This window comes from Peromyscus leucopus, chromosome 3 (genome assembly GCF_004664715.2).
Source record: "Peromyscus leucopus breed LL Stock chromosome 3, UCI_PerLeu_2.1, whole genome shotgun sequence".
NCBI lineage: Eukaryota > Metazoa > Chordata > Mammalia > Rodentia > Cricetidae > Peromyscus > Peromyscus leucopus.
This window is the reverse complement of record NC_051065.1, coordinates 57,739,342-57,759,394: the sequence shown is the minus strand read 5'-3', so window position 1 is coordinate 57,759,394 and position 20,053 is coordinate 57,739,342. Positions and strand designations below refer to the sequence as shown.

The following is a 20,053-nucleotide window of genomic DNA, read 5'->3' as shown; positions in this document are numbered from 1 at the left end:
AGAAATCTGGGGTCAGGGCAGACTGGGAATTATACCCAGAACTTTTGTCCAGAGACATGTTTAACCATCAAGTCATACCTCCATTACTCCTAATTACAAAGTTCAATATAGACTAGTAAGTAATATTCAGGGATTAGTTTATGCTGGACATAATCGACAATAAAGAAGTCATATTTTTTTGAGATATCAATAAAGCAAAGCATGGATGGAATATTATTATTGCAAGAGTTTTCTCCCTGGGGTACAACTAAGCGATATCTCCGTTGGTTCTTTCCAAGGTCGCAATGACAAACCAAAGTTGAATTCTATGAAAGCTCCCCCTGGGGAGTCAGGGAGGGAGAAAAGATTCTCTAGTGGTAAGAATCTTAGCAAACACTTTATTAACACACACCGGTACACTCCTGGACTACACTCTCAGAACACCGTGCCTGCAGCAAAGCTACTGGATGGGTATTCTGATCCCGGGTCTTGTGGCTGGTTTCAAAGCTCTACAGTCCTCTGATAGAACCGGGCATTGCTGTGTCTTGCCCTGTCCTCATCCCCACTTGGCAATGGGTCTCCTCTTCATCATGCAGATGGCAAGTCTTTGCACTTGCAATTAAACCAGAACAAAGAAAAGCAGCATCAGCTGACCAAAAAGAGAATTCAGACTAATTTTTTTAAAAGTCACCCTCATCAGTTCTGTCTGGAGCATTTTCAGGACGAGCATAAAGACTCCCACTGCCGGAATATTCGGAACACTTTCCTTGATTTTTCAGAGAGACTCTGTAGATAGACAAAAAGCTTATTGTCAGAATTACATTCCTTCATGGAGACAAAAGATAGGGTTAGTGTTAGGGCTGCCTTGGTAAATTTCTTCTTAGATATGATCAACGCATATCTAAGATTGACTAAAAACTGATTTTATGTTACATTAGATACATAATGCAGCACAGCTAAAGGGAAACAAAATCAACAAGTCTGTGTTCTACTGTCTGACCACTGCTAACGCTGAGTCCCCACACCTAGCCCGTAATACGGTCCCTCTATTGTCCCTCTGCGGATCTCCATCTGTCCTCATCTGCTGGTGACAACAGCACTCCTGTGCCCCCTGAGTGCTGCACACGGTCTGCACTGGCCTTGACTCAGGATCTTTAACTGGACCTAGTTATTTCCTACGAACAATGATTTTTGTGGCACCAAGCTGGGGTTAACTGTATCATCAAAGTTTGAATAATAAAACTGAATGACTTGCTGTAGGCCGCAGGAATATATCATAAGAGCTCAGCTGGTTATGGCAAAGTCACTACCTGGAGGGATCAGGGAATTCCTCCAGGGGAAGCCAAATTCCAAGGAGCTCTTGGTGTTATTTGGCTTGTTGTATATCAGCTGTCTTCTGTTATGAAAATCATGTGTACCTTCATAGCTTTCCCAATTGACTTTTCCCTCAGAAGGGCTAACAGTGTGTACTGATCACTCTCTGAAAATACACATTCCAGGTATTTGGAGAACAGCCTCAGGAAAGGCTTCCTCGGAATCAGATATCTCCCTTAGCCACTCTCAAGGACTAACAGTAATAACAAGTCTCCTGATTTAAGATAAATTCCACAAGGAGACACCGCCTAGGTCAGGTGGACGTTAAGTAATAGCTTTACACAATTTAGCTTGGACCCTCCTTTCTTACAGCCTTACTAACTTTATAGACCACTAACTCCTTACCTAACCACTTCTAGGAATATTTAGATAACCTTCTGCGCTGACAGCTATGCTCAGCCAGAACCCCAGTTCAAGCCTCCCTGTAATTATCACCATTAGCAGCATCCAGCCAGGTCCATCCCCAGATGGAGTAAAGTACCTTATCAGAGATACTTCTGTACTCTCTAAGAACAGACTTAAGCATCCAGGCTACCTGTTTGAGAAGGCCTGGCAGATGTGCCAATTAAGCTTTATTTCCTCCTTTCCCAAACCTTACCTCTAGTTCCAGATCTCCCTTTAACTATCACCAGAGGCATCTAGCTGTACACAGGTTGCCTAGCAACTGAGCACACTTTCCCCCACACTGCAGAAAAAACGGCAGATAGCTTGGACAGATAGGAGCCACAGGAAAAAAGAAGGCAGTTTTATTTTCTCCCATTGACCTAGCAACTTACAGATTCTTAACATTTTCTACTAACCATGTTTAAGATTATAGTTGAGCCCATAAGAGCCCTCTTCTTAGATATTACCTAAATCTAGCCTTTAGTTAATTTATTTCCCCATTGGTCACTTCCCTTTGGGGTTGCAAATGATAATTAACGGTTATTGCCTCTCAATGTGGTTCTTATCACCCCTCCGTTTGACCCTGGAAGCCTGGCTTTACATATCAGGACTTCCAGGGCACTCGAAGGGAGAAGAGAAAAGAAAATGGAAGAACAGGTAAGAACTTGCGAGGAACAAACTGAGATGGGGAACTAGATTGAAGGGATAAAAGAGAGGACTAGAGGAATAGATGGAAGATGAGAAGAGCCAGATGGGGAAGTACTAGCTGGGTAAGAACACGATAAAAAGGACCTAGATGAGGCAAAATTAAGATGAGAGAATTAAGATAGAACTTAGATCTAGAAAGGAGCTAGGCACAAGAACAGAACTGAAACTGTGTATAAAGGATGTTATGCCAGAAGAATTAAAGCAAGTGGACGATAGAGCTTGGTGTGCTGAGATTCTTTTTCCCGAAAATAGTCCTTGCTGTTAGTAGTTCTCTCTCCTGAGCCCCTGGGATGTATGATATTAAGGCTGGTCCCGCTAATATTATACAAGAATACCCATCCCCAAAGAGTTTAAACACGGAATTGGCTTTCTCAGCTTCATGTTTTAGTTAACAGAATTAAAAATAGAAAGGCTCTCATTGCTTTTTTTTTTTAAAAAAAATAAGATTTTTTTTAAAGATTTATTTATTATGTACACCGTGTTCTGCCTGTATGTGTTCCTGCATGCCAGAAGAGGGCACCACAGCTTTCATTACAGGTGATTGAGAGCCACCATTTGGTCATGGGAATTGAACTCAGGACCTCTGGAAGAGCAGCCAGTGCTCTTAACCTCTGAGCCATCTCTCCAGCCTCTCATTGCCTCTTGATCATACTTACGAGATGTTCAGAGATTTTCTGAGAATCGGTTACAGGGAGACAATAAAAGTTCTCAGCCTTTGACAGTAAGAGCAGACACTCTATCCGACAAGCATCTCAGAGACACTACAAAGGATATGTAGCAAGATGTCCCTCAATTTATGAAATGTGCCATTTCCACTGTCTCCTTATCCTCCTTAAATGTATTTATTTATTTAGTGTCCCCCTACCCCACAAAAAAGGGCCTCAGTATGTAGCTTTGGCTGTCCTGGAATTTACTATGTAGACCAGGCTGGCCTTGAACTCATGGAGATTCACCAGCTTAAAGGTGAGCCACCATGCGTGGCTCCTTTTTACATTTTTTTAAAATTACATTTACTTATTTTGTGTGTGTAAGCATGTACATGCCATGACGTATGGAAGTCAGAGGACAACTTGTAGAAGTTGGTTCTCTCCTTCTACCCTATGGATACTGGGACCAAACTCTGGTCATCAGGTTTGGTGGTAAGTGCCTTTACCAGCCTTAAAAAACAAAGAAACTTTTTTCTTACCTTTTTCTAAAAAAAGTAAAACAAAACAGAGGCTGAAGAGATGACTCAGTAGTTATGAGACTTAACTGCTCTCCCAGGACCAAGTTTGCTTCCCAGCACATATACCAGGTGATGTGACAACTTCTGTTCCAGGACTCATGTGCACATACCCACATGCACAACACACACACACACACACATATACAGAGAGAGAGAGAGAGAGAGAGAGAGAGAGAGAGAGAGAAGAGAGAGAGAGAGAGAGAGCGCCCTATGTGTCGTTAAAAATAAACCTTTAAAACAAAACAAAAAATGGGGCTGGAGAACTGGCTCAGTGGTTAGAGCACTGGTTGCTCTTGCAAAGACCTGAGTTCAATTCCCAGCCCCCAATCACTGTAATTCCCAGGCATATGCTGCACATCCATACACAGAAATCTTTTTTTTTGGAGTGGGGGCAGGATTTCTCTGTGTATTCCTGGCTGTCTGGAAATTACTCCATAGACCTGACTGGCCTTGAATTCAGAGATCGGCTTGCCTCTGCCTCCAAGTTTTAGAATTACAGGTGTGCCCAGCTAAAATAAATCTTAAACAACAAAACCCCCACAAAAAAAGTGTCTTTTTTTTTGTCATTTCAATAAAGTAAAGTTCCAGAAAAGAAGCTCATACTGGGACTCAGAGGACTGAGGAATTTACTTACTTTTCTGGCAAAGTTGAAACTAAGCTGGAAAAACAGTGTAAGCTCTTTGTTCTTTCTATGGCCCCATTAAGGCCCTTCCAGTAAGAGCAGCAAGGCTAAGAGACAGACTGCCTAAGAGGAACTTAAAAGGCCCAAACCCAGGGCCAATTATGAGTTAACTCTATATACTGCACTCCACATGACAAAACTCGGGGTTTCTTTTTAGTATTTAACATGACAGTGACAGATGGGAATCTTTTGTTGTTTTCTGAGTCAGTTCTCACTACGTCACTCTAGTTTGGAACTCACTCTGTAGACCAGGCTGGCCTCTGACTCAGAGATCCGCCTGCCTCTGCCTCCTGAGTGCTGGGATTAAAGGTGTGCGCCACCATGGCTGGCAATAGAGAAGCATCTTTAAAACAAAACAAAAATCAGCTAAAACATTGTTTCCTGGATTTGTGGACAGAAACAGGTTAACATTTCCAGTTTGAGTGGTGGGTCTAGCAGCTGTCTACCTATACTTTATATTCCCAATGCCTGCTCTGCTGTAGCTTTTTGGAGATTAGGTCCCCTATATAGGTCAGGCTGGCCTCCAACTTATGATCTTTCTTCTAAGCCTACTAAGTGCTGGCATTACTGGTATGTACTGCCACGTCTGACCGAACATTAACAATTTTTACTCCATTTATGTATTTATGCATTTATTTATTTATTTAGTGTGTGCACACGCACGCATACCAAGGTAGGCCATGTGGAGCCAGTTCTCTCCTACTACAAGGTTTCTGAGTATTGAACTCAGGCCTTCAGGCTTAGCAGCAAGCTCCCTTACTGAGCCATCTTGCTGGGCCCCTGACCTAAATATTTTTAAATTAAAAAAACAAAACAAAAAACAGACAGACAGATTTTGGAAACCCTTCTTCTAGTTACTTGTTGCGGGCACTAATGATGTACTTTGTTGGGCTTTTGTATTAATTCTAGCTCCCTCTGGTGGAAATCCTATGACCTGACCACCATGAATCTGGGAACCATGGCAGGCAAGTATTTTTTCACTTGATCCATGGAAGGTACAGACGTCAGAAACGGTTACATTTACGCCAGGCTATGAGGCAAATGTGGAACTAAGCCTGGAAAGAAGACAAACCAGTCCCTGGATTTCTTTATGTCTACCCTGTCACTTTCATTCTGGTTTTCCAGATGTCTCTGATGGCTTTGCACTTACTCAGGTCTGTAATGGCAGCAGTCCTGATCGTGAGAGCTAACGCTGGTCCAGAGCACGTGCCTGGGCTGTGTAAGAGCAAAGTAACATGATGACACGGGACATAAAACTATGGTTTGGCATCAGGGCCCAGAGCTCCAAACAGTTAACTGGCCAGACTCCAAACGCAAGGGATGGAGACTGACAGAAAGCAGCTGTGCCGAGCACGAGGCTGAGGCAGCTGCCCACCGTCTATTTCTGTGGCTGTATTCCTTTCCTACTTGGAGTCATTTCAGCTGGAGGAACAAAGAATTTACCAGAAAGTCAGGGAATGCCATACGCTAAGCGGTTCAGAAGGACTGAACCACCTCTGTGCTTCTGAAAGCAGAATGAGCTGAAGCTGACTTAAGAGAGCAGAAGCAGGCAGGCACTAACTACAGGGCCAGCCTCTGCTGCTCTCTGTCTGTCTGTCTGTCTGTCTGTCTGTCTGTCTCTCTCTCTCTCACACACGCACACGCGTCAGCGCCGGGCAGTGGCCATCTCACCATGGAGTCCATCTCGGCTGGCTGGTTGGAACGCTTGTGGGCCAGCAAGGTGGTCAGCACTGCCTTCCAGCCCGGCTCTGCTGGGGTGCTGGTTTCCTCCTCCGTTGTCTCAGGCTCCCTGGGTTCTTTGGCAAGTGTGAGATTCACCCAAGGGCACCAATCTCTATGCTGAGAGGTGGGATCAAAGAAGCTTCGGGGAGAGGTGTCCTGAGGGACAAAGAGGAGGCACAGTCTTATTAGGACAGATGCTGGGCCTGGTCAGGTCAGGGAGGCACTGCAGCCACTCAAGGTCAGAGTCACACAACTGCCTGCACTCCTAGTTCGGCTTTATTATTATCTTACCTCTGTTGTTTTGAGATAAAAGTCATGCTGTGTAGCCCAGGCTGGTCATCGTACTGTCTCAGCCTCCCAAGTATGCTCTTTAAACTGTCCTTTCATTTCCCTCTCATTCTTTAGATATCTAACCCTGGCCCCTTTCTGTTGAGATAGGGTTGGTGCCAGTGTGCAGCTCAGGATGGCCTCGAACTCGCCTCTATCCTCAGCCTCTGGAGCACTGGGATTACAGGTGTGACCACACTAGGCTACTCAACCTTTTTTTGTTTTTGTTTTTCTTTTGTTTTGTTTCATTTTTGAGACAGGGTTTCTCTGTGTAACAGCCCTGGTTGTCCTCAAACTCACAGAGGTCCACCTGCCTCTGCCTCCTGAGTGCTGGGCTTAAAGGCATGCACCACCACCATTTGGCTTATTGAACCTTCTTAAGCTTGGGTAACAATGGTCTGAAAAGCACTGTGATAGCCCAGGAAATAATCCTGAGAATTGATAGAATGGAACTACATCGAATCAAAAGCTGCTGCAGAATAAAGCAAAATATCAGAGTGAAGAGAGCCTAAGAACGGGAGAAAGTCTGTCTCGGCTATACTTCAGACAGAGGGTATACCTAGAATACATAAAGACTTCAGACAGAGGGTATACCTAGAATACATAAAGACTTCAGACAGAGGGTATACCTAGAATACATAAAGACTTCAGACAGAGGGTATACCTAGAATACATAAAGACTTCAGACAGAGGGTATACCTAGAATACATAAAGACTTCAGACAGGGGTATACTAGAAAATAAAAAAAAAAATACTAGAATACATAAAGACTTCAGACAGAGGGTATACTAGAATACATAAAAAAAAAAAAAAAAAAGAACTTCAGACAGAGGGTATACCTAGAATACATAAAGACTTCAGACAGGGGTATACCTAGAATACATAAAGACTTCAGACAGAGGGTATACTAGAATACATAAAGACTTCAGACAGAGGGTATACTAGAATACATAAAGACTTCAGACAGAGGAAGTATAAACACTAAGAATACATAAAGACTTCAGACAGGGGTATACTAGAATACATAAAGACTTCAGACAGAGGGTATACTAGAATACATAAAGACTTCAGACAGAGGGTATACCTAGAATACATAAAGACTTCAGACAGAGGGTATACCTAGAATACATAAAGACTTCAGACAGAGGGTATACTAGAATACATAAAGACTTCACACAGAGGGTATACCTAGAATACATAAAGACTAACAAGACTTCAGACAGAGGGTATACTAGAATACATAAAGACCTTCAGACAGAGAGGTATACTAGAATACATAAAAGACTTCAGACAGACAGAGGGTATACTAGAATACATAAAGACTTCAGACAGGGGGTATACCTAGAATACATAAAGACTTCAGACAGAGGGTATACCTAGAATACATAAAGACTTCAGACAGAGGGTATACTAGAATACATAAAGACTTCAGACAGAGGGTATACTAGAATACATAAAGACTTCAGACAGAGGGTATACCTAGAATACATAAAGACTTCAGACAGAGGGTAAAAAAAAAAAAAAAATATACTAGAATACATAAAGACTTCAGACAGAGGGTATACTAGAATACATAAAGACTTCAGACAGAGGGTATACTAGAATACATAAAGACTTCAGACAGGGGGTATACCTAGAATACATAAAGACTTCAGACAGGGGGTATACCTAGAATACATAAAGACTTCAGACAGAGGGTATACTAGAATACATAAAGACTTCAGACAGAGGGTATACCTAGAATACATAAAGACTTCAGACAGAGGGTATACTAGAATACATAAAGACCAGACAGGGGGTATACTAGAATACATAAAGAACTGTAAAAAAGCTGAGGCAGTGGTGGCACATAACTTTCATCTCAGCACTCAGGAGGCAGAGGCAGATGGATCTCTGTGAGTTTGAGGCCAGCCTGGTCTAGACAGAGACCCTGTCTCAAAAAAATAAAAACAAGGGCTGGAGAGATGGCTCAGAGATTAAGAGCACGGTCTGGTCTCCCAGAGGTCCTGAGTTCAATTCCTAGCACCACATGGTGGCTCACAACCATCTACAATATGATCTGGTGCCCTCTTCTGGTCTGCAGGCAGAACACTGTATATATAATAAATAAATAAAATCTTAAGAAACAAAAAACAAAAGAACCCCAGCAAAACAAACTACCTGCCAGGTGTGATGGGTCAGGCTTATGATCTCAGCGCAGAGACAAAAGGATTGATCTAAGTCCAAGGCCAGCCTAGGTACACAGTGAGTTCCAGGGCAGCCTGAGTTACGGTATGAGACTGGGTAGGGAGGGGGAGAATCCAAAGTCTCCTTCATCAGACCTGTTGCCCTAGTGCACTGCTGTCTTGTTAGTCTAAGTGGTCATGATCTCTCTTGATCAACTGTTTGATCCCTCCTCCGCCTCCTCCTCCTTTTAACCATTATTTTGTGTGTGTCTGTGTGTGAGAATGCACATCAGGCCTGGCAGCAAGCACCTTTACCCACTGAGCTCTCTCCAGCCTGTTTTTGTTTGAGACAAGGTCTCATGTAGCACACACTGGTCTTGAACTCAGAAGCAGTGGAGGATGGCCTCTGCACTTGTGATCCTGTCTCCACCTCTCCAGTGCTGGGGTTACAAGTTATGAACTGTCCCATCTTTACACTCACGAAATGTACTTTTGGACAGAATCCAGGGAGGGCTGTGCCTGCTTCTCCAACATGCACAAAGAGGCACCTTCTGCTATTTATGCGATCATGGCTACCTACAAAGGCAGACTCACCGAGCTGCCAGAAGAGCAGAGGCGAGCTCGCTTGGCTTTCCGGAGGGGGCTGGAGGGGACTTCCAAGGCAGCAGAATCTCCAGTTCCCATGCTCCGGGTCACTGGTCGGCTCCTGGTGGTGGGGCTGGCTGCCTCTGGCTCAGGCCGGTCAACGGGACTGGAAGAGTCCCAGCTCCGGGTTCGGGAGACAATGAGACCTGGACTTTTTTCAGACTGTAGAAAAAGAAAGGCAATGGAAGAATTTGAATGATGTTAATAGTTTTAGCCTGAGTATTCCTAGAAGCATGTGAAACACAGTATTTTAGAATTTGTTATATAAATTTAGTATTTCAACTGCCTACATAACTAAATTCTTCAAAGACTATTGTATTTCTATACTTAGCTTCTCCATCTGTGAAGGGAAACGTGGTAGGACAGTCTTACTGATAGGGTTCTTTTTTTCCTGAGACAGGGTTTCTCTGTGTAGCTCTGGCTGTCCTGGATCTCACTCTGTAGCTCAGGCTGGCCTTGAACTCACAGAGATCGGCCTTCTCTGCCTCCCGAGTGCTGGGATTAAAGGTGTGCACCACCACCGCCCAGCTCTGACAGGGTTTAAAGTGAAGCCTCCCATCAATGTCCAACCTGCTGTTACGACAGCATGCTGAGGAAGCTGATACCTGCTCGGAGCCGGGAGAAACTGCGGCATCTTGGCTTCGGGTCATCATCCGCCTAGGAGATTCAGGCACCAGAGGGCAGTGCTCAGGCCGACCCTCCACTCCTGGAATGGGGGAGCTAGTCAAGCCACGGGAAGCCTCCAGATCCGTCAGGGAAGACTCAATCTGCTGAAAGCCCCAGAGACCGACCTTCCTCGTACACTGGGAACATGATATCAGGGGAAGCTGTGTAGGTTCCAAAGAACTAGGAAGGAACGGGAAAGAAAGTGGGTATTTCTAAAGATGACATTTCCATGTGACTAAGTGTAATGATTGCTGTTTTATTTCAGCAAACAGTCTCTACAGTGGGCCAGTGGACTGAGAACCATGAACTCTTAGAGCCCTGATCTTAGGACCTGACATTCACCAACTTCCACATTACCTTCTCAAAGAGATCTTAGGGTCTTGGTATGTTTAAAGACATTGTGAAGTATGTTTTATAAACTCCTGTTCCTCTTAAAACCCTTTCCTTAATCTACCAGAAAAAGCACATTTATTTACTTGTTTTGTTTGTTTGAGATAAGAGTCTCATTCTGTAGCCCAGGCTGGCCTCAAATTCATAATAAATCCTCCCAAGCGCTGTCATGACAGGCACCCTCCGCCCCACTCAGTGATAAGAAAGCTTGTTAAAGTCAACAGTGGCGGTGGTAGCAGAAGGCCTGGAGAGACAAAGGTTAAAATCACTTGATACTCTTTCAGAGGACACGTTTGGATCCCAGCAGCCGCACAGGGCGGCTGGCAACCCTGTAACGCTGAAGCCCTCCTCTGGTCTTTGAGGCACTTGCACACAGGTGGCATGCACTTCACAGACACAGACGCATAGACATAAATAAAAACATTCTTTTTTCTTTTTGTTTTTTTGGGACAGGGTTTCTCTGTGTAGCCCTGGTTGTCCCGGAACTAGCTCTGTAGACCAGGCTGGCCTCGAACTCACAGATCTGCCTGCCCCTGACTTTCAAGTGCTGGGATTATAAGTGAGCGCCATCACTGCCTGGCCCTCTGTTTTTTTTTTTTTAAGTCAATCAAAGGCCAGCAAGATGGCTCAGCAGGTAAAGCAGCTTACCACCACGCCTGATAACTGGAGTTCAATCTCCAGAACCCAATGGCAAAAACAGAGAACTGACTTCTCAAAGACTTCCTCTGACCTTCCACTCACGCCATGGCACTTGCACAGTATGGCCACTCCATACACGCACACAAGAAACGTAAAAAGCAAATGTTTAAAGTAAAGCAGACTGGTCCTGGCAGTCTTCTTCCTGGGAGAGTCAACGTCAAACTAAGCTGGAACGGGAATGGCGGGGTGGGGGTGGGTGGGGTAGGGGGGTAGGGGCTCCAGATGGTGTATCCTTGGCAATTTGTCAATTAAACTTAATTTTCTTCCTTTCTAAAAATAGGACACTATGTTCCTTTGCTTTTAGAAAGAGCTGCACTGTTTATGGGAACATAGGTTCCTAGCTAGGAGGAGGCTGTCCAAGGAAAAAAACTCAGGTATGAACACCATGAATACCTTAGCATTGATTCAGTTTTTGCTGCTGATTCTTACCCACTTCTCTATCCCTCCCCAACTCCAAATTCTCTCTCTTTCTCTTCTAAGATTTGTTTACTCAAGTATTTTATGTATATGAGTGCCCTGTCTTCAGGCACATCAGAAGAGGGAATCAAATAATCCCATTAGAGATGGTTGTGAGTCACCATGAAGTTGCTGGGAATTGAACTCAGAACCTCTGGAAGAGCACTCCAGTGCTCTTATCTGCTGAGCCTTCTCTCCAGCCCCCCAATTTCTCTTTTTGTTCTCTCATAGGAAACATGTGGTTTCTAAATAGTGATAGTGACTGCTGTCCTGATTCATGTTCCTAGGCAACACTCACTAACCTACATGCCCAGCCACACAGAGAGAGCGCACAGGCAGTGACATGGACTTGCATGTCCCAGCCCAGTTTGCTTGCAGTTTTCCTGTCCTCAGTTTGGTGATCAAGCTCGTCCTCCAGCAGGTGCAGCAGAACACTCATCTTGTCTTCTGTCAAGCACTGCAAAGGAACCAAGGTTAAAAAGCAACTCCACAGGAAGAACACGCACTCACAATAACGCACCTGGACTGGGGAACGCCATGACTTGGAGACAGCGTCTTCACGGGAGACATGCTCTAGGGCAGGTCTAAGGGGTCATACAGAATTTAGCTACCTAAATTGCCGACTGAAAAAGGTAGCAGCTTTCCTTTTAAGTATTAAATGGCTCTCAACTTATCAATCATAGATGTTATCTAAAACTTGTGAACTTCGAAGCCAAATAATAAAAACATTACTATTTATGTCTTGACCTACCACTGAATTTACTTTTGACAGAACAAACTTGACAGCCTTGATTTTTGGCCTGTGGATAATAAGGCACCATGATAGGGGGTCGTGGTGGGATGGGGCTGCCTTGGTGAAGGTCAGGCTGACTTTTCTAAGAACAAACAGAGGTCAACTGCTTGGTGACAGAAGCCCTAACAGAGAGTCAACTTGAGCAAATGATCAGTTTTTACTGCCTACAATACAGGATGTCTTCACAGAAGACAAGGGTTGGTGAAATGCAACAGAGAAGAGAGTGTAACTACATTTCTAGTCACCAGAAGAGAATTTCTTGTCCTGTAGTGCTGTGGGATATCCTTTGTACGTTATGAATGTGTGTTGTTCTTATTGTTAATAATAAAGCTGACTGGCTGGTAGTCAGGCAGGAAGTATGGGGCGGGACAACTAAACTAAGGAAGAGAAGAGGGCTGTGGAGTCAGGCAGACACCAGCTAGCCGCTGAGGAAGCAAGATGTATAGAAAATGAGGTAACAAGTATCAAAGCACAGATAAGAAATATGGGTTAATTTAAATGTAAGAGCTAGCTAGTAATAAGCCTGAGCCATCGGCCAAACATTTATAATTAATATAAGCCTCTGAGTGATCATTTGGAAATGGATGCTGGTTGGGGCAGTACAGAGAAGCCTCCAACTACACTGCAGCGCTGGGAAACGATATGCAATAAGCAGTTAAGTAACAAATCAAGACAAACTGAACTGGTAGGGATGGATGTGGGGGCACAGGCATTTAATCCCAGCACTTACCCAAAGTAGAGTGGAGGTAGGTGGATCCTGGTCTACACAAGTTCCAGGCCCACTAGAGCTGCACAGTGAGATTCTGTCTCCAGGGGGAAAAGGCACTTAAAGATCCCCATCTAACTGCTTAAACAGAAATCACTTACTGCTGCCTTTCTTCCCAACCCTGCATCCTCTTGTCAATCAAATGAGGACTTACAGATAAAAGCTGTTGGCAACGGGAGGCCACTGCAAACTAGCCAAGAAAAACTCACCATAGTTTTCAAGTCCTCTGGCCTCAGGGAAGGAAGCTGGAGGTCTAAATGACAAAGGCTTTGAAACCGGTCCAGGAACTCACTGACAAGGACAGCAGGCTCACCCAGTGGCAACATCCCAAATCTATCTGTAGGAAAAATAAACGGAGAGATTAGATGGGAGTGAAAAATAAAGACCATGAACAGAGCAATTAGAGAAATGTAAATGAATAGTTGATGATATTAAACTATTGTCTTACATATGAGCCCAGAGACCTGCACAGGTTCAAGCCAGACAAAAATCCCAGGACAAAGAAGTGGACACAAAGTGGTACCCTAACCAAAAAGCTATCTGCAATTGATACCTGCCTGGGAAGGAAATTGGGGAAGGGAGAAAGAAATATTCAAAGTCCTGTAAGTAGGACTGAGCTCCTTTTTAAAAAAATTTTTTTTAAATTTATTTTTATGTATATGAGTGTACAACTTTATGCCAAAAGAGGGTATCAGATTCCACTAAAGATGGCTGTGAGCCATCATGTTGTTGCTGGGAATTGAAGCAGCCAGTACTCTTAACCACTGAGCCATCTCTCCAGCCCCCAGGACTGAACTTCTAAACAATGCAGACAGTGTTGAGGTTGTGAGAAACACTGAAAAAACAAGATTGTCTAGAAGATGGGGTTTAGAGTGTAGCTCGGTGGCAGAGCACTGGCCTTGTATGGGCAAGGTCCTGGGTTCCATTCCCAGCACTACAGGGGTGAGGGGTGGGGAGGGAAAAGATGGGCTAAAATTTTTTAATTAATGAAGATGGTGACAGGTGGGAAGCATTTAATTATGAACTACTCTTTGTACTCCTCTTTACGTATAAAATTGTTACTTTTAGAAAAATCAGGGAAGAATCAAAACAATCCCTGAGGCAGAAGATTGGAATCACCAAGACAGAAATTAAAAAAATATTTTATAACAATTATCAAACTGCAGATACCTCACCGCGAGTTGAAGTAGAAGGTAAATTCCTATTGCTGAAGGCACTTCAGACACAGGACCCAGAGAACCAAGCTGGAGCTGACCTGAAAGCCTCCCCACTGAGGACCAGCTTTCATGGTTCCAGAAAGTGCCTTGCAAATTCCGAAGGAGAGAAGAAACCAACAGTCCTATTCAGCTATGATGCCTATGAACCACAACAATGACCAGTATGGCACCATAACCCCGGGGTACAGCAGTAACACCCATACGTTGTCCATGGTCAACAGCTCTCTAATTGTACAAAAAGGAAATCAGGCCCGGTACAGGAAACCTAGCCAAGTACCCAGGATTGGTGGACAGACCTCGGAGGGGAGCAACCATCACTTTACAAAGCCACCACAATCCCTAACTGTACTCTAGCTATTTGTCCTAATACCCGCAGATAGGTGGCGTTCCCTCTGCACCAGAGACCAAACCAGAAAACCATAATCCATCAAAATGCAGGGTGTGGAGCCCAGTCCCTACTGATACATCTACAACACCACTCCAAAGGCTTGGGGATTTCTTCTACAGAGGGACTAGAAAGACTGCAAGAGAGAGAACAGACATTTGCTGTGGGGTTGTGTCTCTTAGAAATATCAGAAAAGGGGGCTGGAGAGATGGCTCAGAGGTTAAGAGCACTGACTGCTCTTCCAGAGGTCCTGAGTTCAATTTCCAGCAATCACATGGTGGCTCACAACCACCTGTAATGAGATCTGGTGCCCTCTTCTGGCATGCAGGCAGAACGCTGTATACATAATAAATAATAAATTAAAAAAAAAAAAAAGAAATATCAGAGAAATACCCCCATAAGTCTCACCAACATGGCTGCCTAGATAAGATCTAAACAAAGATGACCCAATAGACATGCTAACAAGGAAGGGGAGGATCAGGAGGCCTCAACTCTAGACAAAGGACTACAGGCAACTGAGAGCAGGAGAAATCATCTTCCCCAGTTCCAAATGGCCAGACCTGAAACACACATAGAAGTAACATTACAGGGCTGGAGAGGGCCCAGCAGTTAAGGGCACTGGCTGCTCTTCCAGAGGACTGGGTTCAATCCCAGCACCCACATGGTGGCTCACACCTGTCTGCAACTCCAAAATCTGACATCCTTGCACAGACAGACATGCAGGCAAAACACCAATGCACATAAAATATATGTCTTTTTTTTTTAAAGTAACATTATACAGACTGAGCAGGTTTTATTTATTTATTTAGGAATACACACATACACACATGCACATACCAACAATTGGAGAAAGAGGTCATAAATTTGAGAGACAGCAAGAAGTGTACACAGGAGGGGTTAGAGGGAGAATGGGAAAGAGCAAATGTTATATGCTCTCAAAACATTATCATAAAAACCTGTGGCCTAAGAAGACGGCTCAAAGTCGGGCGGTGGTGGCGCACGCCTTTAATCCTAGCACTCGGGAGGCAGAGGCAGGCGGATCCCGCCTGGGCTACAGAGTGAGTTCCAGGAAAGGAGCAAAGCCACACAGAGAAACCCTGTCTCAAAAAAAAAAAAAAAAAAACCACCCTAAAAAATAAACAAATCAAAACAAAACAACAACAAAAAGAAGACTGCTCAAGCAGTCAAGTCCTGCTGTGAGAGCTGAGGGCCTGATGTGGATGTCTATCGCCCAGGCACGGGGCTGGAGAGATGGCGCGGGAGTTAAGTGCATTTGTTCTTGCAGGGGACCTGGGTTTGGTGACTCGTAACTGTCTGTAACTCCAGTTCCAGAGGATCCACCGACCTCTTTTCGCCTCTTCAGGCACCAGACACACACATGGTACACAGACATGTATGCAGGCAAAACACCCACACCCATACAATTTCAAAACTTGATATAAAAAATGTAAAAAGAAAAGAACGAAAATACAAGCCAGGCAGAGTGGTGCACACTTGTACTCTGAGTGCTCAAGCAACTGAGGCAGGAGGATTGGCTCACACCTAAAGACAGCCTGAGCTACGTAAGACTTTCTTTCTCTCAAAAAAAGAATGAAAACACAGCTGGGCAGAGGGGTGCGTGCCTGCTGCAGCCCCCAAACTTGCACTGTGGCAAATTCGGAAAGACAGCCTGGTCTACATAGTAAGTTCTAGAACAACCATCAGAACTACATGTCAAGATGGTCTCTCAAAGACCAAAAATGAGCAGGAAGCATTTTAGTTCCTGCCCAGAGCCCTGTTCCCTTCTAGGGGATTCAGTAAGTTATTCTTTAACAAAAACAAAACACAGAAAAACATTTGTGGGGCTGTGTTTTGAGGTAGGTTTTCACAGTGTAGCTCAGACTGGCCTCAAATGTTCAACAGTCCTTTTGTGCTTCTGAGTGCTGGGAAAATGCAGTTAGAGAGTGAGAGATTACACAGGAAAGATGAAGCGAGAAAAGGTTCTTCTAATCTGGCTAATTAAAAAGCAGGGTGCAACAGGCACTGGGGAGGCAGAGGCAGGTGGAGCTCCATGAGTTCGAGGCCAACCTGGTCTACAGAGCTAGTTCCAGGATAGCCAGAACTACACAGTGAGACAATGTCTCAAAAACCAAAACAAAACAAAAAAGCAAGGTGTCAACAAGTTTTATAATAAGCTTAAATATGCTTTATAGTTAATGCATTTGTATACAGTTTAAAGAATGCACATATATAAAAAATATTAAGTTCTAGTAAATTTGTAACTCATTTAAAATATTTAAAGGGATTTAATTTATTATTATTAATGAATATTAGAAAAATTACCATAAAAACTGAATTATTAGCCAGGTCCTGGTGGCACATGCCTACAGTCCCAGTACTCATAGACTAGAGGATCAGGAGTTCAAGGCCATCCTCAGCTGTCTGTTGAGTATAAGGCCTGCCTGGGTGATATGAGATCCTGGTTCAAAAACTAAAACAAATCCCAACAAATTATATATATTAGGAATGTCCAGTAAATTAGGCATTGGCATATAAGTAAGTATGGATAGTCTTTTCTCCACATAAAAGTTACCTAAATATTAAAAAGCCAAACTAACAGATGATATTATTGAAAGTTGTATCTGAGATCTTTGGAGGAAGAGTAAGGACAAGGTTGGTAATAAGGAAAAACATCTAAAGCTATGTATGGTGGCTCATTCCTGTAATCCCAGCACTTGGGAGGCTGTAGAAGAGATTACCAAGAAGTCAAGGCCATCCTGGCTACATAGTAAATTCTAGGCAGCCTACATAGTGAGTCCTAGGACAACCTGAGCTACAAACCAAAAAACCCAGCCAGGCATAGAGGTGCATACCTTTAATCCCAGCACTTGGGAGGCAGAAGGATCTCCATGAGTTTAAAGATCAGCCTGGTCTACATAGTGAGTTCCAGAATAGCCAGAGCTACATAATAAGACCTTATCTCAAAAACACCCCCCAAAACAAAACACCACAAACAAACAAATAAAGAGTGGGTATGCTAGAGAGATGGCAAGTAGTTAAGAATGCTGATTGATCTTGCAGAGGATCAGGGTTCAGTTCCCAGCACCCACACGATGGTCAAGTTGTCTGTAACTTCAGTTTCAGGTATCTGGTGCCTGTTGTGCCTTCCCAAGACTCCTGCACACCTCTAGTGTACCTACATACTTTTATGTATGCACACATACACATAAAGTAAATCTTTAGAGAACAAACAAAATAAACAACAACCAAAAGGCCAGAAAGGAAAGGAAGGAAAATAATGGCCAGGCGTGGTGACACATCATTTTTAAAAAGTCTGTCTTTAGTTTTATTTTTATGTGAGTATTCTGCCTGCATGTCCATTATGTTCTCCACATGCATGGCTGGTGCTTGTGGAAGTCAGAGAGGATAAAACATCTCCTGGAACTGGAGTTCAGATGGTTGTGAGCCACCATGTGGGTGCTAGGAGTCAACCCCAGGTCCTCCTTAAGAGTACCCAGTGCTCTTAACCACTGAGCCATCTCTCCAGCCCTGGCTGGCACACACCTTTAATTACAGCTCTTGGGAGGCAGAGGGAGAGGTAGTTGTAGGTAGATCACTGAGTTCAAGGCCAGCTTGGTCTATATATCGAGTTTCAGCCCAGCTAGGGTGACACCATGAGACCCTGTCTGAGATAAAACAAAACAAAAAAAAGGGGGCTGGAGAGATGGCTCAGTGGTTAGGAGCAATGGCTGCTTGATGTGGGATGTCCTTCTGTACGCTATCAATATGTGTTACTCCCACTGGTTAATAAATAAAGTTGCTTTGGCCTATGGCAAGGCAGGATAAGAGTCAGACAAGAAATCCAAGCAGAGATAGAGGGAGAAGAAGGGTGGAGTCAGGGACAGACATCATCCAGCTGCCCGGTAACACCATGGCCACGTGGCAATACATAGATAATAGAATTGGGTTACTCTAAGTTGTAGGAGCTAGTTAGTAATAAGCCTGATCAATAGGCCAAACGGTTTGTATCAAGCCTCTAAATGATTGTTTACAAGCAGCCGCAGGACAGGCGGGACAGAAAAAAGCCTGTTTACAGCTGCTCTTCCAGAGGACCCAAGTTTGATTGCTAGAACCCATATGGAACTGAACAACTATGTATAACTCCAGTCCCAGGGGTTCCAACACCCTTCTATGGCCTCTGAGGACACTAGTAGAAAGTGTATAAATATACATATAGGCAAAATACCCATACGTGTAAATAAATAATTTTTTTTTAAAAAAAGAAAAGCATAAAGATAATAAAATGGACTTCCAAATTTCTTGTAAAAATAACTGGATGGGAAGGTTAGGGGAAACTTTTAGGTATTGGATAGAGTTCAGCTTTGTACTGCTGAGTGCCAGGTACCTATAATATTAGCAGAAATGTTAAGGAGGTAGTTGAAATGAGTCATGATCAAAGAGCTCTAGATTAGAATTAGAAGTTCTTCAGGAGAGTCAAGTTGTGAGTGGATCTAGAAAATAGCATATAGTAACAGGAGCTGGGAACCACCATAGATGTCCAGGCAAAGCCTACAGAGAGCCTCGGTGGCTGACCAGAGATAACCTCACATCTGCACAGGCCTGAGCTGAGCCACACACACTACACAGGAAAAAGAAAACAGGCCAGAGATGGAAAATCCCTGTGCTAAAGTCACTTTCTTTTTAACTACGTCATCAGGAGAGAGAAATCTGGTCATTTCTGACTGGCTTTTCTGTTGGTGATCAGGGAATATTCCTAGCCACAGTGACCTTGGAATCAGCTTGAACCCTCCTTCTGAAAACAGAACAATATACCTAGATGTCACTGACAAGTAACCACAACACAGATAAATGATCAGCACTGAGGAAGCTTGTACCTGGACTTGGAGAGATCTTCCACCAGAGGGCTCTGCTGTTGAATCTGTTTACTTAGCAGAGATGTGTCAGCTGAACAAGAGAATACTTAAAAAATCTCAGCTGAGGGCCACTAAGAGTGTTCAGTGGGTAAAAGCACATACCACCAAGTCAAACTTGGATTTAATCCCTGGGCTTCATATGGGGGGAAGGAGAAAAAAAGTCTTCCATAAGTTAACCTCTGATCTCAATATGTGAATACACACATATACTATCAAATAATGTTTTATTAAAACTCCCAGTCGATAGTAAATTTTGGGCTCTCTTATTCAGCAGTATTCTGTATACATATCAGTAGTCTGATATAACAAAGACTGTCCTGCATGGTCCTTATTATAGGGAGGACACAGGACCTGGTTTCTCTTGACTCTTGCTGGGGCAGGCTTGGGTTTACCCTTACTTCAGGGTTGTTACACACTGCTTTACTGTAATAAAGCTATAGGTTGTATCACCTTCATTTGGTGTATGGTCAGTTGGAAGTCCTGGAGTTCTGTGGTTACCAAACCCTGTTAACTGCCACTGCTAGTGTCACTTATATACCTGCTGTGGAATATTCCTT

At 43.7% G+C, this 20,053-nt stretch overlaps 1 protein-coding gene across 1 annotated transcript in view; it reads right to left on the bottom strand.

The window, feature by feature from the left end:
* Positions 1 to 357: 357 nt before the first annotated feature.
* Positions 358 to 20,053, bottom strand: part of Zc3hc1 (zinc finger C3HC-type containing 1) — a 34,229-nt gene continuing 14,533 nt past the window's right edge. Inside the window, exons 5-10 of the mRNA XM_028866181.2 lie at positions 13,191 to 13,318; positions 11,725 to 11,879; positions 9,817 to 10,057; positions 9,161 to 9,373; positions 6,024 to 6,230; positions 358 to 765 (exon numbers count right to left, since the gene is read on the bottom strand). Coding sequence (XP_028722014.1) covers positions 697 to 765; positions 6,024 to 6,230; positions 9,161 to 9,373; positions 9,817 to 10,057; positions 11,725 to 11,879; positions 13,191 to 13,318 — 1,013 coding nt within the window. The 3' untranslated portion in view covers positions 358 to 696. The remainder of the gene's footprint in view (positions 766 to 6,023; positions 6,231 to 9,160; positions 9,374 to 9,816; positions 10,058 to 11,724; positions 11,880 to 13,190; positions 13,319 to 20,053) is intronic.